Source organism: Mastacembelus armatus, chromosome 23 (genome assembly GCF_900324485.2).
Source record: "Mastacembelus armatus chromosome 23, fMasArm1.2, whole genome shotgun sequence".
Lineage (NCBI taxonomy): Eukaryota > Metazoa > Chordata > Actinopteri > Synbranchiformes > Mastacembelidae > Mastacembelus > Mastacembelus armatus.
The window spans coordinates 10,757,345-10,775,544 of NC_046655.1; the positions used below are offsets into that span (position 1 = coordinate 10,757,345).

Consider the following 18,200-nt stretch of genomic DNA (forward strand, 5'->3'; position numbering starts at 1 on the left):
TTTCTACCGTTTTCTGTTTTCTCTTTCCAAATTCACTTTAATCAATTCCAGCGTGCTTCTTTTTGCAGCTGCAAATCCACTACGACAAACAGCTTGGCAACCTGATCGTTCATGTCCTGCAGGCCAGAAACCTTGCCCCTAGGGACAACAATGGCTACTCTGACCCATTTGTTAAAGTGTATCTCCTGCCAGGGAGAGGGTGAGTGAAGGGTGGGGAACCTGCAAGCATATACACAAATAGTTCAGAACAAAAATAAGGTCAGCTTATAAATGATACAAAATGAGGAACATGTTGTAGCAGTACCAGTTTTGTTGTTTAAAACAGAAATGTGTTACGTGGGACTGGTTCATTATTTAATGGCATTTCCAGGTGGAGAAAGAATTTGAGTAGTTCACTTGCTTAGATTTTTCTCATTGACATCCAAGGTACATGGCACTTTGTTAAACTCAAATCTAATTTCCATTTATTTTAAAATCGTTTTACAATTGATCTTGGCTTACCATGACATCTTTCAGTGTGCTGCATATGACCTTTTTTTGGTATCAGCCCCACAGCAGCAATGTACACTGTGCAAATCAGGTCCATCAAATGTTATGTCTTCTAATGTTCCAGTGACTTGTTTTTGTTACAGAACTCATCAGCTCCTAATTGCTACTGAATGACATCAACAGTATGTAAATAATATGAGGTAGATAGTGTACTTATGTTGATGTTGCCCCTGTTGATGGGTTTTCCTCTCTAAGTCTGAGCGCAGAGCAAATCAATAACTCTTATATTTACTTGCAATCCAATCCACACTCCCTCGTCCATGGGTTCCTTCTTGCTGTGATTGTGCTTTAATGTAATTGCTTCTCCCACCTTCTCTGCTATATGAGACCCCTTGAGACTATTTTTTTCCAGGGATTGTTTCATATAAAAGCAATATTATACAGCTGTAGGCTGTGTGGCCACCACTGATAGAATTTCACACATGCACAAATGTCAACATCACTGTGGATTTTAGACAGGGTTAAGGTTAGGGTTGTGCTAAAGGGACTGTAAGTGCTAATGATGCAAAGTGCTTATGGTAATATACACTTTTAATTTGTGCACATAGTGGTGTATATGCTATGGGTGTATACATCGACAATTTCACAACTATCAGAGTGCCAACCACAGTTCATACAGAGGCTTTTCAGATGCATCACATCTCCTGGCAATCACATGGACATCCCACACTGCAAATAATGATGTAGTAGAAAACAACCAGGAAAGAGGAAAACGGATTGTTAATATGACAGAAGTAGTGTACATTTACATGTCATTACTGTATGTATGAACCTGGACTTATGCTCCTTTGAGCTACATTTAAGTAAATGTAAGTAGGTGTTTGTATGTGTTTCTTTTCTGCTTGTACAGTTTAGGGTTGTAATATAAGTGTCCATATCAAGTCGTGTCTCACCTTTATCAAAAAGGAACAATATATACTACAATCGTGATACACATGAAAATGTGGAATTTACATAAATGCACAGATGTCAAAAGATATTAAGTGTCAAAGTGTACATTTAGTTCACTCTGTACTAGTAAACAATCATTTTTGACAGTACTCTGCTGTAATACATGCACAGCAGAAAGCATAATTCCATTTTAAGTTGAAAGTGCAAAGTTTGACAAGGTACTGCATATTTGGGTTGGACCACTACAACTTGTAGAGTAGTTCAGCCAAGACAAGTTGTTAATCCTCATTACTTCTGACTTTTTAGTAGATATGCAGTGACCTACTACTTGGTAAAGTAATAATAATTTGCTAGCTAACAGATTATCTAAACACAACTTAAATTAGATTTTGTTATTACATATAAAGTGATAAAGTCCCATTCCTAGAACCAACATCTTTAAATTCCATTCAGGTGGCAAACATTAATAAATGTAGTCAGCAGATCTCCACTACGGTTGCCAAAGGATGCATTTCATCACCGGAAAGCTCCATCAACACACATACATGCAATTCATGGCACACTAACTCACAAATTCTATCCTCCTGCAGCAGCACACCACAGTTACCCACTCCTGGCCCTTCCTTAAACACACACTTAATAACTCACACACTCAACCTAAATTAACAGTAATCTCCCCTTCCCACGTGCGCACTCACAGCCCACAGACAGTCTTTGACCCCACACCCTCCCTCTGACTATTGTTTCTATATGTTGTTCTCTATATTTAATGCATGCTGGACCCCCTCAGTCAGGTCATGGTTGTCCAGAACGCCAGGTATGTGATTTGCCCACTTTGGCATTTTGGTTCTGTTTTGGTTTAAATTTGGTTGTCAGTTTAGTGAAGGTAACAAAACATCCAGGTTGTTTTCTAACTTATCAAAAATGTATTAATACAAGTTAATCGGCTCCACTAACTCTCTTCACCTAACTCCCCAATTCTACATTTTCCCTTAGTCCCCGTATTTTCATGACCCTCCCGTCACCTTTAGGCTCCTTGTTTTTGCATTGCTTTATTTGGAGGTGGAAAATCCTCTTTAACACCACATATAAACATACGATCACCTGTGCTGACAATTACTGTTTTCCCAGCTAACTGATGTGTTTTTGTGGTAAATGCTGTGTTTTTGTTGCTAACCACTGGAGTTTGAAACTTTGAACCTGACACCCTTTAGTTTTTTCCCTGTCGTGCGATTAATTTCCCTCAGAAATGTCCCACTTCATACCCTGACATTGTACTGTCCTCCTGATGCCCAGCCCCAATCAATACACTATAGTCCTAATTCATTCCATTACTTTCCAATATTGAGTAGATTGTTCTTGTCTCTCTCAAACTAACTCTTATAGACTTAATCATTTACTACAAATTTAAATCGAACCCTGTCCACTGCAAAAAACATCCATCTCAACAAGTCATTCATTCTGTTCCAGTGAGTGCTGTGATGTCATTTGTTTTCTCAAAACAGGTGAAATAGTCAGCAAAGGCAGATTATGTTACTACTTCTTATGCAAATTGAATTCTTTTTTAAAATTTTCAAATATGTTTCTTTTTTGGTACAGTGATCTAACTGACTTGAGTTAGATACAATTAACAAATCAAAAATGTAATCATTAATGGGTTAACCACTTGCCCTACTGGCAAACATTTTCACCTGTTTTAGGATTTCAGATTTTTATGAGACACAATGACTTGAACGACATCAAAATGGACTTTTTTGCAGCTTGTCTGACATTGTACCCTGCCGTCCATGCACGTAGGCCCATACATTGTTACCTCCGAACAATGTGCATCACATTCATTCTCTCCCCTCTATCGTCACATTGTGCCCCACTTCAGCATATTGTGCTCAGTGCATTGTGGTGGTCCACTATCCTGCAGAGTTTTTGCACGTGTTTGACCAGGTGTATCTTGTTGTGATGTGTTCTCCTAGTGCTGAAAACAAGAGGAGGTCCAAACATGCAGGCAAGAGTCTCAACCCTGAGTGGAACCAGACTGTCATCTATAAGAACATCCACCTAGAACAGGTACTGTGTGTAGTCCAACACACTTCAGGTACACACCGACATGCAGGCACACATGCAACATTACACATTTTTTTATAGTGTTTATGCACAGAGGCAGCAGTTGTACAACTTTCTGTTAAAATGACATGATACACAAAGCAAAATGTTGCCTTTTCTCTACTGGCATGCTGACTAGTACTATGGCCAGACCGGAGTTGATAGATGTGCCGTTAGGAATTAATTATATAATCCATGATCGTATTTTAGATTCACTGAGCTTGTATCAACACACAGCAAATTTGTGGACCAGTTTTTTTTAAGGAGTCTGCATGTCTGCTTCCACTTTACTGTTCACTTAGCCAAGAAAGGTACCTATAAATATACATTAGCTGTTTAAATGTGTCTGTTCTCCAGCTGAAGAAGAAAACCCTGGAGGTGAGCGTGTGGGACTACGACAAGTGCTCCTCTAATGATTTCTTAGGAGAGGTAAACACCTTTTATTAACATCAGTTTCAGTTCATTGGTGTATCATTAAATTTTATACACTTTCGTTTAACTGCACTGTTTTTTCCCCAGGTCCTAATTGACTTGTCCAACACGGCCCAGCTGGACAACATTCCCCGGTGGCTGCCTCTGAAGGAGCAGAGTGAGGGAGACCACCACCGACGCTCCCATTCAAGCCAGGGCCGGCACAGTTCCTCCAAACCCTCCTCACAGCACTCCTCCCCTAAAACAACTGGCTCCTCACATGATAATCAGGATTCACCCAAATCATCTGTCATCAAGAGCCGAAGCCATGGGATTTTTCCCGATCCAGCCAAGGGTAGGACACAATGAATTCCCCTCACCTGCCTGACTTTATCACCATCACCCCCTAACAACCTTCTATGCTCTGTGGCTTCTCTATTTCTTTTCTCCTCTTTCTGGTGCTTGTTCTTTCTTCTTTGCTTCCTGTCACTTCTCTCTTCTTTTTTCCATCTATCTCAGTGTCTTCCTCTGTCCAACTGTTTCTCCTTCTGCAGTCCCTTTCTTTTAACAAGCACCCTCCTCTGCACATTTTTGCACACCCATTATAGCTTCAGCTTCATGCGTTTTGCTTTCTCGTGGTCTGTTTTCTTGGTTGCCATGATGTCACCCAGCTCAGAGGCTCAGCTTTAGCTTCCCTCTATCTTTCTTCTAACACAGAGGGCACACATGGCTGTGGAAGGCTTTGAAAGCTGCCCCTAATTTAGAAAAATAAAATCAAATTTAACTAGGGTGCAAGGAGATTATGGACGTAAATAAGGCAGTTATCATACTGGCTGGATATAGTATCTCACTAGCCAGTAACTCATTCACCGCAGCTGGTTCCCAGAAGGTAACAGACTCTAAGGTAACTAAAGTAAGAGATAGCTTTTGTTGGTAATTTGGTGAATCTGATTGTTTTAGACATGCAGGTGCCCACTATCGAGAAATCTCACAGTAGCCCTGGCACATCGAAGCCTTCCTCGTCCGAGGGCCAGAGCCAGAGCCAAAGCCACAGCCACGGACACAGCCAGCACTCTCGCTCACATGGCACTTCACGCTCCAGCAAAAGCGCTGCACGGCAACACCATCAGGACAGCGGCACTGGAAGTGGCAGAGGCATTGCCATAGCAACAGGCGATGCCCCACAACAGTCACAGCAGCAGCCACCGCAACGCCTCCAACCAAGTAAACCCAGACGCAAATAAAGCCTACGCAGCATGGCCTCCTTTCACTCATCTGTACTACCTTCTGTTGAGTTTATTTTCTGTTCTTTTAGCTTCCTTTTCTATTTTTGATTTCTTTCACAATTTATGCCCTCAAGTCCTCTTCCCCCTTGTACTCACAGTATGTCGACCTCTCACCACTTCTCTTCTGTATGTACTCACAAATGTGTAGAGCCAGCACTTCACCTGTACTGTAGCTCACTGTCTTTGACCTCACTATTGTAAGTTTGACCCCGTTTCAGTAAACCCAAAGAGGCATAATGGTAGCTTATACTGTAAATGGCCAGTTCTCAGTACTTAAAACAATTCATCATTAAAAACATTCAAGTGGTTTTAAAATGCTACTACATGAAGTTAATATTAAGCAGAAATAATTCTTTTTTTTACTTTTGCTTTTCTGAAAGGTAATTTAAAAAAATAACTTTACTCAGTATGACAGTATGGAAGAATCTGAAAGGGAAAGAGCAGAGAGATAGCAGGAGATATTCTGAAGGAAGAAATGAGCTCAATTTCTCAGTGAACGTCAGGGCACAGTGACATTCTTAAATTTTAAACCTTACTGCCATATGTTCAGGTTATGGGATTTCACCAGGGAAAAGTTTCTGCTGCAATGAGAGATTTTTATTTCCAGCCAGCCATTCAATATTTTAGATAGCTTGATCTAACATTTAAAACAGAAGAAAGTTGCATTCCCTGCCCCTCCCCAAGATATTACATTACCTACATTATCCTCTTTTGGTATTTGTTTTTTATTTTCATATTTTTGGAGTTATTATTTATTTCCTTTTTGTCAACAATGACCAGCTTTCTGAAGCTCCTCATCTGAGATGGCTGTGCATGCAGTCAGCTACCCACTTTCTATTGTTTAAATAACTACCGGACCCACAATGCACCTCAGTAGATGCTGCACACCCCGTCCCTGAGTGACATGCAGGACGGGCGAATGTGCGCCGCACACTGTGGCTGCATGTGATTGACAGTCAAGCTGGTTGCCATGGTGAAGATATACCACTCTCTGAATCTCCATTTCGCTCCTCCCTCCTTCCATCTTGAACTTCGACCCCATGACCTTTGTTTCCTGACGTTGACCTCTGACATCTGACCTGCGCCTGTGAAAACAAACACACCCAGGCCAAAGAGGCCACCTCTCACTGAGGCACCAGCGACACAGCGTAGTGGGCGTGCTCACTATTCAGAGAGCCCAGTCTGATTGGCTCCCTGCCCTGCCATCGGTTGTGTCGGCCAAAGGGAGCAGAGCAGACGGCAGACACCTTACCCTCAGGAAAGCCATGTCAGAAGAGAGGCCGCAGAGCACCGGAGGTGAGAGAGTCTCCACTCTGTCGTGTGACTGAAGCACACATGGAGCAAGGAGAGAAAGAGAGAGTGAGAGAAAGAAAGGATGCGATACTACTAACGCACACCTGCAGAAAGAGAGAGGGGAGTCTTACAAGCAAAAAGGCACAGGAAGACAGGGAGAAACTTGCACTCACCAGAGATTCATGCAGCAACACACACTTCCTTAACGGCCACCAACACAGCTCACTAATACCAGGAAATGAATGTGTCAAACTGGGATTTGATTCATTGAGAGTTAACACTGTGCCACTGCCACTTCTGCTGCATCATGACTCCACCATTGCTTCATTGAACTGGTATTAGTGAGCCTTTGCAATCTGTCAATGACATTGTGTTGAGTGGCCGGAAAGAAAAATGTGTCAGCATGGATCCTGTTTTGCACCTCATTCACGCATCTCATTCATACTCAATCACACTGCCTGATCAGCTGTTTGAGAGCATAATCTTGACATGTTAAACACTTAAATATGTATTTTCTAAAAAAAGTACATTTAAAATCTGCATATAAACATACACTCATAAACATCCTTTAACCTCTTCCTGATAAGAAACTCTATTCATCTAATTTTATTTACTAAATTTTACTAAATGAATGCTAATTAATGAGACTGGGAGAGAATATTACAATAGAATAGTTCATATAGATAACTAACCATGTCAGTAGGGTCTGTGTGCCTCTTGTTTGGTCAGCATTTACATATCTATGTGATATTTCTCAGGATTTATTTGTCTGTTTCACGTTAAATCTTTATATGTGAGTTATTTCTGTCTTGTCTTTGTCTGAGAGAAAGATTCTAAGTGCAGTGTTTGTCCATATGCTTCTTGCCTGTCCTTGATGTTTGTGTGCTATTCATTACAGTCCAGTCTTGTGTGCTTTATACAAGCCTCCCTTTTCACTGTGATGTAAATTATTTTACATATGAAGTTGATTATGATGGATTTTACTTGCTGCAGAAGTGACCTCATGCTTCTTGGCCCCAGTTTTTATATTGTTGGGCCTGCCAGAGATGTCTCTTTGTCACAGTGGGTGTGGTATTTCTGCACAGCTCGGTCGAGCTACAGATCCAATGATGCCCCGGTCACAGCAGCCTCATTGGACAGCGGCCTGAGTGGCAGTGCCCACAGCCTACTGGATGAGGAAGCAGAGACAAACGAGGTGGATAGTGCCATCTTCCAGGTGCCCCGATTGTGAGTCAGCTTAATCTAATCATCTAAAAAACACATGCTTAAAAATACTTAACTGTTACTCTCACTACTTTCAGACCCATCGACTTCTATTCAAATACACATTACATATCTGTCATGTAGATTAATAATTTATAGGATTTTGTTTCCTCTCTCTTTAGTGGAAAGATCCCTAATGGCACAGACGTGATGAAATCAATAGGACACAGTGACACTGAAGGTAAGACTTACTCTACAGCTAACATGTGTTTGTGTGTGTGTGTACTTGCGACTTACTCCACACTTAATTAAAACATTATACTTATTCACACTGTTTCTTCATCTCTTCATGCTTTTGTTAACTGGTCTCAGTCTTGTGTCACTGTGTCTTTCCCTTGGTAACACAGACAAAGCCTACCCTGTTTGCCAGGGTCTTGTTGACCCAGCTTTGAATTCAAAACTGTGATTTTTATTCAGTCACCAAGGTAACCAGAGGCCAGGTATAACTTTGGATATCTTCTCCCTTTTCATTCTTACTCAAATAAATGTGATTCCTTACAGGGCATGTTTGATATCACTCATTACATGAGTACACTTAGTGTCCAGTAGAGGGCAGTCATGTGGACCAGATGGTCTTAGTGAGCCTTTGAGTACATGGGAGAGGAGGAATAGTGGGAGAAAATTGATTTAGTTTCTGTGGCTAAGAAACCACTTTTATTCCACATATTGTATATATTTGACTTCATTTGTGCTTATGTATGTTTAGGTAAGTCCCAGGTAATGGGGGAAATAAAAATTGCTTTGAAGAAGGAAATGAAGACGGAGGGTGAGCACCTGGTCCTTGAGATTCTTCAGTGTCGCAATATAACCTACAAGTTCAAGACTCCAGACCACCTGCCTGGTAACATTAAATGATACATGCCATTTATTTTTATATTTGACAGCTGGGAAGCCCACACAAGCACTTGTTTAGGAAGACAGCATCTGACAGGCCACAAAATCCTTGCCAGATTTTTTGTGTAGCTACACATCTTGTGATTGCGTTTCCCTGCCAACACTGGGAAGCAGCATTAGACATTTATTTCATTGACCTAGTCTTCAAAAATATATAGTCTACTGTTTGTACACAGATACAAAAGCCATGAAGACAGGAGTAGCTCATGTATGAATGCCTCTTACTAAAACACCACTGACAGACACTGATTTGACATTGCAAGGTTATTTACACACAGAAAACATCAATTTAGAAAAAGATAGCAGTGATATAAGGGTTTTGGATGACAGCTTTATGTGTGTGTGTGTGTGTGTGTGTGTGTGTGTGTGTGTGTGTGTGTGTGTGTGTGTGTGTGTGTGTGTGTGTGTGTGTCCATAGATCTTTATGTGAAGCTGTATGTGGTGAATATTGCTACCCAGAAAAGGATTATCAAGAAAAAGACCAGAGTGTGTCGTCACGACCGCGAACCATCTTTCAATGAAACCTTTCGCTTCTGTATGAACCCCACTGGACATGCTCTACAGGTAAAACAACAGGCTCAGGCTAGCTGAGTGAAATGTTTCCACTCCGTATGCTAATGTAATCCAATACCCTGATGGCTAGCTTCAAATGTGCTGCACAGACTACCTTGGCGCATTCCTTTAAAATCGTCAGTAATAATGTTTTCTGGTTTTCTCCAGCTGTTCCTGGTGTCCAATGGTGGCAAATTTGTGAAAAAGACCCTTATCGGAGAGGCCTATGTGTGGCTGGACAAAGTTGACCTTCGCAAGAGAGTGGTGAGCTGGCACAAGCTGCTCGCCAGCACTGCCCAGATCCACTCATAAGGGAAAAAAAAGTAGACAGAATGTGGTTTGTGACATCTGGGGACACTTCAACATCTGCAACACCACTCCACTCTTGCTGGGTTTGTTTAGGAGATGGGCTCAAAATATCTCCTTCTTCAATCTTTGTTTCAGGGCTCGGATAGCTTGAGGTTTGGAAAGTCAAAAAAAAAAGAGTTTTGGTGATGATTTATGTCGTTCACGGAGTTTGAGGGAAGTAGTTATGTGTTTACAGGAAGTGAGCACATGTTTACAGGACATACAGTGTACAGTAGTGTAGCCAGGGCTGAGAAGAACATAGGTGCAAAGTTCAGAGTTCAAGCGTGAAATCAACCAGGTATTACACACTTTAATCCATAAACACACACACACACACACACACACACACACACGAATGCAGTTATTGACAACTACTTTACATTAATTTACTTAGAAGACTCATTTTAATTCTAAGAGATACAGGGAATGAACAAACTTGTAGATTCTGATTTTATCTATTTAGATGTTTTATCCATGGAAGGTTTTCCTCATTGCTTTATTATCATCTGCAGATTTTTATTCATTTAAAAAGCTTTTTGGGAATAAAATACTGAAGACTCCACTATGGAGACTTTTATTTATTTTTGTATTATGATATTAGTGTAGAGCTCTATCATTTGTCTTTTCCTTAATTATTTGAGTACATTAAAATTTATTCTGGGATGGAAGCATACTATATTTTATAACACACTACCTAGCATTCCAGTTCAAAGAAAATCTCAGCAAGCATGTTTTTGAATATATTAACAAAAAACAACCAATTTTCCCTCATATTTTTTCACCTTAAGCGTAACCTAAGTTCTATTAAATGATGATTATTGTTTCACAAATGATCAATATTAGTATATATCAAATTGGACATTATATATTGTGCGCATGAGTTTATTTATTTGGTATGCAGTGCCACATGTTCTGCACAAAATAGTCACCTCTAAGGTTCACTTTGTATATAGTGAAGTGTCATAGCTGGAAATGACTACACATATAACATATATAGATAGATATATAGATATCTTTATCACAGACAATCGAGTCTTGATGATTGTGGCGTAGATGTTTTATTTTCCCATGACGTCCCCCAGAATGTGAGACATTTACCTTTTGGAGATTTGAAGATTTCTTTATTTTCTTTGTGAGATCCAAGTACTTGATGTGTCTTATATCAGTCTTGCTTTTGTTCATAAGGGCAGTCAAATCAGCAACGCACGCTTTTGTGGTATTTTGCACTTTTCCTGCTTAGAATGTAAAACTGACATCATCATCCTGCTAAAAATGAAATAGGTGATGAAGTAGAAAAAGGATGACAACGTGAAGACATAATGTAGTGAACAGAAGACAAATGTGTGGGAAAACTAAACATGAAAAGCATGATTACCATTCTAAGATACGACAATGCTATTACAGCATGCTGTTTTTTGTCATATCTGTGATGTCTTAATTACCACGTAGACGTTAAATCATCAGTGTTGTGTCTTTAAGATTCCACTATTCCCATCCCGTCTTGAGAAAGGTCATTCTGTGTGCTTGTGTGGCGGTTAAGAGGCACGACAGCCAATTCATTCAACATTCTCAGCCAAACTTCGCAGTGAAACCACACTGAATATCTGAGTGACTTCTATGCAACATCTATCACCTAGAGGTAGTAACCGCATCTTGACTTGCCAGAAATGTGACACTTTGTGTGAAAGGAGAGGAACATTTGTATTGATTTTTCTTTTGCACTGGTGTATTTTCACGTCCTCCACGATATGGTTACTGCTTTAATATGATTTTTAATGTATTATTTTTTATTGCTATATGGATCTTTATTTATTGCCTGTGAGACAATTTCATATGTTGTATTATATTTGTTTACAGTACATATCAGGTGTACAGAAAAAAAATAGTTGAGAAATTTTGTTTTTATACACAATGTAGTGCTTGTTTACAATGTTTAGAGGGCCCGAAACTCAGAGAACCAACTTTTTTGCCCTTGTGCATGAACACACACTCATATACGGAAATGAACATGCACAGACACTGTATTTCACTAAGTTATGAATCCAGATAGAAGAAAAAAAAACATCCCTGTTCAAATGACCTCCATGTTTTTATGCACTCCCCCTTTGAATAGTTCCATTTTCCAGTATGTGTGTGAGAAATGACCAAAAAAGACAACATTGTAATTTGTAATCAGTGAACATTATCCATAAAATGGTAGTAGTCAGTGTGTTTTTTTTTTTTCCCCCACCTATTTTTATACCATATGTTTGTGTGTGTAGCGTCTTCATACCAAGCCCATGCATGTCATTGGCTCCAACGCATATCTCTTCTTTTAAATGTTGTCTGTCTAAAAATAAAATCTCTCGTAACACACGCAGAATGCACATACTCACAAAAATACACACACACACACACAAACACACGCCATCTCTCTATTTCCAACCTTGTAAATATATAGCTTTTTTATACTGGGGTTTGGTGAGCAATAGGTCTTTTAGCAAAAATGGTGTGTGATCATAGGAGTAACAGGAAGTTGTTTTTTTCTCTTGATCAATGTACAGTAAATAGACTGAGAAACAGCCTTATGTCTGTCTATAGGGACCCAGATATACCCGACCCTTTACACCAAACACTAAAGGTTTACCAGAGTCTAACTACACAGAAGTCTATCTTAACAACTCAAGTAGTTGCAGGAGAATTTAATTGTGCTCACACTGGATGTTGCATGTTTTGTTGGTGGTTCATACTATTTTTGTGTCCAGATATTATTAAAGAAAAGAAGAATGAGGTAGAGAAAGATATAGAACAAAAATGTTATAGAGGGAGAAATTATAAAGAAAACTTATTAAAATTATTGATGATGTATGCCGACTGTACAAAGATTATGCTTGTAAAACCTGTCTGGTTTCTCATTTGTAAGTAAACAGAAAAAAATCTACTGTCATGGTTTTGTGATTGTATACAGGAGGTATTGATAAATTATGCAAACTGTGCTGTAAAAATGGCTGTTGCCCCATGTCTAAATATTAAATATCAGTACAAATTAGGTATTTTTGTGTATTGCATTTGTATTGTTGATCATATCAGTGTTGTTTTGGACTAGTTTTACTGCAGGTTTGCAGCTGATGAGACCAATAATGTGAAATAGCAGAATAGAGCCACAAGAAGGCGCCATGTACTTACATATGTACTCTCTAAAGAGAGTTAAGTGTCCATGGTAATGTGCTTGTAGCCAGACAGCCCTGATACACTAACACAGGTGTTTTCACTTACTAGTAATATAGTTGTGTTAGAGAATAGAATTTTTGTGTATTAATAACATTTGGATATGGTTAGGATATCTTTATATTTTGGTTAGCTGTGATAGTTTTGACACCAGCTCTAAGAGAAGTGAATCTGAGCTCAGACAGGAAGCAGCTGTGTGCTGGAGTCTGCATGTTCTCCCAGTGGTTTTCTCCAAGTACTCTGGCATGGATGAATGGAAGAATGGATCACAGGTTTAAAATATAGATTTTAAATAACGATATCCTGTAGTACTCTAAGCTCAAAATACTTAGCATTTTGTGCAGATTCTTCAGAAATCTTAATATTTAATGCTTAAATGCTAATTTCCTGAAATGCACAGACACAAACATACATTATTAAGTATGTATTGTTGCACATTTCTAAAATATGGGTTAAATCTGAATGCTTGCATTTATATAATGCTGCCTGCAGGTGGAGTAAGGAGCCCTTTTTGCAGGGCTACCCAGTGATATTTTCAGACTATGACAGAGAGCAAGGTGTGTGTGTGTGTGTGTGTGTGTGTGTGTGTGTGTGTGTGTGTGTGTGTGTGTGTGTGTGTGTGTGTGTGTGTGTGTGTGTGTGTGTGTGTGAATGGATTATATGTGATGGTGGCTTTGCAGCCACAGCTGAAAACCACCTGTTCCTGATATCTCAAAAAGCTTAATTGTACTCAAATATTAAAAGGGTTTTATCCAAAAGAGCAAACATGTAATGTTTGGTATATTTTTATAAGTGACACTACATGATATTACTGCTGAGGCACAGAATTTTGTTTCAGAATACACAGTGATAACAAATACAGTTAATGATAAATTAGCATAAGCCAGGCTCAGAAAAGTGAGGTTATAATTCCATAATATAGCCGCCAACTGCAATTAGGAGCACGAGCATCTCCGGTCCCATTCTCGACATGGGATGTCCATCAAATGTACAGAGCCTTCGCCTGTCATGGACTATACCAGAGTTCCCCTTCACCACCACCAACGGGGGACCCAGACATCCACCTTCATTATACGTCCTGTGCACATCTTCGCCGGGCATGAGATGTGCCGCAATGCCCCCTGGTTCTCTGGTTCTTCACAACCACCAGAGGACCGGGACGACCAGCCGCGATTAGTCGTCCTGTGCACATCTTCGACGGGCATGGGATGTGCCACAATGCCTCTTGGTTCTCTGGTTCTTCACCACCACCGGAGTACCCGGGCATCCAGCCTTCATTAAACGTCATGTGCACATCTTCGCTGGGCGTGGGATGTGCAACGATGCCCTCTGGTTCTCCACAACCACCAGAGGACCGGGAGGTCCAGCCGCCATTAGCCGTTATGTGCACACCTTCGCCAGTCATGGGATGTGCAACGATGCCCCTTGGTTCTCTGGTTCTGGTTCTTATTCTTCATCATCATCATCATCATCATCATCATCATCACCACCACCACCACCACCACCACCACCAGGGGACCCGGACATCCACCGTCATTAGCCGTCGTGTGCACATCTTCGTCAGGCATGGGATGTGCCACAATACCCCGTGGTTCTCCGGTTCTTCACAACCACTAGAGGACCGGGACGTCCAGCCGCTATTAGACGTCATGTGCACACCTTCGCCGGGCATGGGCTGTGCCACAATGCCCCTTAGTTCTCTGGTTCTTCACAACCACCAGAGGACCGGGACCTCCATCCGCGATTATTCGCCCTGTACACATCTTCGCCAGACATAGGCTGCTCCACAATGCCCCTTTGTTCTCTGGTTCTTCACAACCAACAGAGGACCGGGACATCCAGCCTTCATTAGTCGTCATGTGAACATCTTCGCTGGGCATGGAATGTGCCACAATGCCCCCTGGTTCTCTGGTTCTTCACAACCACCAGAGGACCGGGACATCCAGCCTTCATTAGCCGTAATGTGCTCATCTTCGTCAGGCATGGGATGTGCCACAATGCCCCCTGGTTCTCCGGTTCTTCACCACCACCGGGGTACCCGGACATCCAGCCTTCTTTAAACGCCATGTGCACATCTTCGCTGTGCGTGGGATGTGCCACAATGCCCCGTGGTTCTCTGGTTCTTCACAACGACCAGAGGACCGGGACATCCAGCCTTCATTATTCGTCCTGTGAACATTTCGCTGGGCATGGCATGTGCCACAACGCCCCTTGGTTCTCTGGTTCTTCACAACCAACAGAGGACCGGGACCTCCAGCCGTCATTAGCCGTGATGTGAACATCTTCGTCAGGCATGGAATGTGCCACAATGCCCCCTGGTTCTCTGGTTCTTCACAACCAACAGAGGACCGGGACATCCAGCCTTCATTAGCCGTCACGTGCGCATCTTCGTCAGGCATGGGATGTGCCACAATGCCCCCTGGTTCTCTGGTTCTTCACAACCAACAGAGGACCGGGACCTCCAGCCTTCATTATTCGTCATGTGAACATCTTCGCTGGGCATGGGATGTGCCACAATGCCCCCTGGTTCTCTGGTTCTTAACAACCACCAGAGGACCGGGACCTCCAGCCGTCATTAGACGTCATGTGAACATCTTCGCTGGGCATGGGATGTGCCACAATGCCCCCTGGTTCTCCGGTTCTTCACAACCAACAGAGGACCGGGACATCCAGCCTTCATTATTCGTCCTGTGAACATTTCGCTGGGCATGGCATGTGCCACAGCGCCCCTTGGTTCTCTGGTTCTTCACAACCACCAGAGGACCGGGACCTCCAGCCGTCATTAGCCGTGATGTGAACATCTTCGTCAGGCATGGAATGTGCCACAATGCCCCCTGGTTCTCTGGTTCTTCACAACCACCAGAGGACCAAGACATCCAGCCTTCATTAGCCGTCACGTGCGCATCTTCGTCAGGCATGGGATGTGCCACAATGCCCCCTGGTTCTCTGGTTCTTCACAACGACCAGAGGACCGGGACATCCAGCCTTCATTATTCGTCATGTGAACATCTTCGCTGGGCATGGGATGTGCCACAATGCCCCCTGGTTCTCTGGTTCTTCACAACCACCAGAGGACCGGGACCTCCAGCCGTCATTAGCCATCATGTGAACATCTTCGCTGCGCATGGGATGTGCCACAATGCCCCTTGGTTCTCTGGTTCTTCACAACCAACAGAGGACCGGGACATCCAGCCTTCATTATACGTCCTGTGAACATTTCGCTGGGCATGGCATGTGCCACAACGCCCCTTGGTTCTCTGGTTCTTCACAACCACCAGAGGACCGGGACCTCCAGCCGTCATTAGCCGTGATGTGAACATCTTCGCTGGGCATGGAATGTGCCACAATGCCCCCTGGTTCTCTGGTTCTTCACAACCACCAGAGGACCAAGACATCCAGCCTTCATTAGACGTCACGTGCGCATCTTCGTCAGGCATGGGATGTGCCACAATGCCCCGTGGTTCTCTGGTTCTTAACAACCACCAGAGGACCGGGACCTCCAGCCGTCATTAGCCGTCATGTGAACATCTTCGCTGGGCATGGGATGTGCCACAATGCCCCGTGGTTCTCTTGTTCTTCACAACGACCAGAGGACCGGGACATCCAGCCTTCATTAGCCGTCATGTGCACATCTTCGCTGGGCGTGGGATGTGCCACAATGCCCCTTGGTTCTCTGGTTCTTCACAACGACCAGAGGACCGGGGCCTCCAGCCGTCATTAGCCGTCATGTGAACATCTTCGCTGGGCATGGGATGTGCCACAATGCCCCGTGGTTCTCTTGTTCTTCACAACGACCAGAGGACCGGGACATCCAGCCTTCATTAGCCGTCATGTGCACATCTTCGCTGGGCGTGGGATGTGCCACAATGCCCCTTGGTTCTCTGGTTCTTCACAACGACCAGAGGACCGGGACATCCAGCCTTCATTATTCGTCCTGTGAACATTTCGCTGGGCATGGCATGTGCCACAACGCCCCTTGGTTCTCTGGTTCTTCACAACCAACAGAGGACCGGGACCTCCAGCCGTCATTAGCCGTGATGTGAACATCTTCGTCAGGCATGGAATGTGCCACAATGCCCCCTGGTTCTCTGGTTCGTCACAACCAACAGAGGACCGGGACATCCAGCCTTCATTAGCCGTCACGTGCGCATCTTCGTCAGGCATGGGATGTGCCACAATGCCCCCTGGTTCTCTGGTTCTTCACAACGACCAGAGGACCGGGACATCCAGCCTTCATTATACGTCATGTGAACATCTTCGCTGGGCATGGGATGTGCCACAATGCCCCCTGGTTCTCTGGTTCTTCACAACCACCAGAGGACCGGGACCTCCAGCCGTCATTAGCCATCATGTGAACATCTTCGCTGCGCATGGGATGTGCCACAATGCCCCTTGGTTCTCTGGTTCTTCACAACCAACAGAGGACCGGGACATCCAGCCTTCATTATACGTCCTGTGAACATTTCGCTGGGCATGGCATGTGCCACAACGCCCCTTGGTTCTCTGGTTCTTCACAACCACCAGAGGACCGGGACCTCCAGCCGTCATTAGACGTGATGTGAACATCTTCGCTGGGCATGGAATGTGCCACAATGCCCCCTGGTTCTCTGGTTCTTCACAACCACCAGAGGACCAAGACATCCAGCCTTCATTAGACGTCACGTGCGCATCTTCGTCAGGCATGGGATGTGCCACAATGCCCCGTGGTTCTCTGGTTCTTAACAACCACCAGAGGACCGGGACCTCCAGCCGTCATTAGCCGTCATGTGAACATCTTCGCTGGGCATGGGATGTGCCACAATGCCCCGTGGTTCTCTTGTTCTTCACAACGACCAGAGGACCGGGACATCCAGCCTTCATTAGCCGTCATGTGCACATCTTCGCTGGGCGTGGGATGTGCCACAATGCCCCTTGGTTCTCTGGTTCTTCACAACGACCAGATGACCGGGGCCTCCAGCCGTCATTAGCCGTCATGTGAACATCTTCGCTGGGCATGGGATGTGCCACAATGCCCCGTGGTTCTCTTGTTCTTCACAACGACCAGAGGACCGGGACATCCAGCCTTCATTAGCCGTCATGTGCACATCTTCGCTGGGCGTGGGATGTGCCACAATGCCCCTTGGTTCTCTGGTTCTTCACAACCACCAGAGGACCGGGGCCTCCAGCCGTCATTAGCCGTCATGTGAACATCTTCGCTGGGCATGGGATGTGCCACAATGCCCCCTGGTTCTCTGGTTCTTCACAACCAACAGAGGACCGGGACATCCAGCCTTCATTATACGTCCTGTGAACATTTCGCTGGGCATGGCATGTGCCACAACGCCCCTTGGTTCTCTGGTTCTTCACAACCACCAGAGGACCGGGACCTCCAGCCGTCATTAGCCGTCATGTGAACATCTTCGTCAG

The 18,200-nt window shown here is 43.5% G+C and overlaps 1 protein-coding gene across 1 annotated transcript in view; it reads left to right on the forward strand.

The window, feature by feature from the left end:
- The window catches only part of pcloa (piccolo presynaptic cytomatrix protein a), a 45,457-nt gene extending 35,500 nt beyond the window's left edge, over positions 1–9,957 (forward strand). Inside the window, exons 16-26 of the mRNA XM_026326888.1 lie at positions 69–199; positions 2,231–2,257; positions 3,411–3,504; positions 3,898–3,969; positions 4,060–4,306; positions 6,345–6,533; positions 7,616–7,757; positions 7,916–7,974; positions 8,500–8,634; positions 9,106–9,251; positions 9,408–9,957. Of these exons, the coding sequence (XP_026182673.1) occupies positions 69–199; positions 2,231–2,257; positions 3,411–3,504; positions 3,898–3,969; positions 4,060–4,306; positions 6,345–6,533; positions 7,616–7,757; positions 7,916–7,974; positions 8,500–8,634; positions 9,106–9,251; positions 9,408–9,551 (1,386 nt within the window). The 3' untranslated portion in view covers positions 9,552–9,957. The remainder of the gene's footprint in view (positions 1–68; positions 200–2,230; positions 2,258–3,410; positions 3,505–3,897; positions 3,970–4,059; positions 4,307–6,344; positions 6,534–7,615; positions 7,758–7,915; positions 7,975–8,499; positions 8,635–9,105; positions 9,252–9,407) is intronic.
- Positions 9,958–18,200: the final 8,243 nt, after the last annotated feature.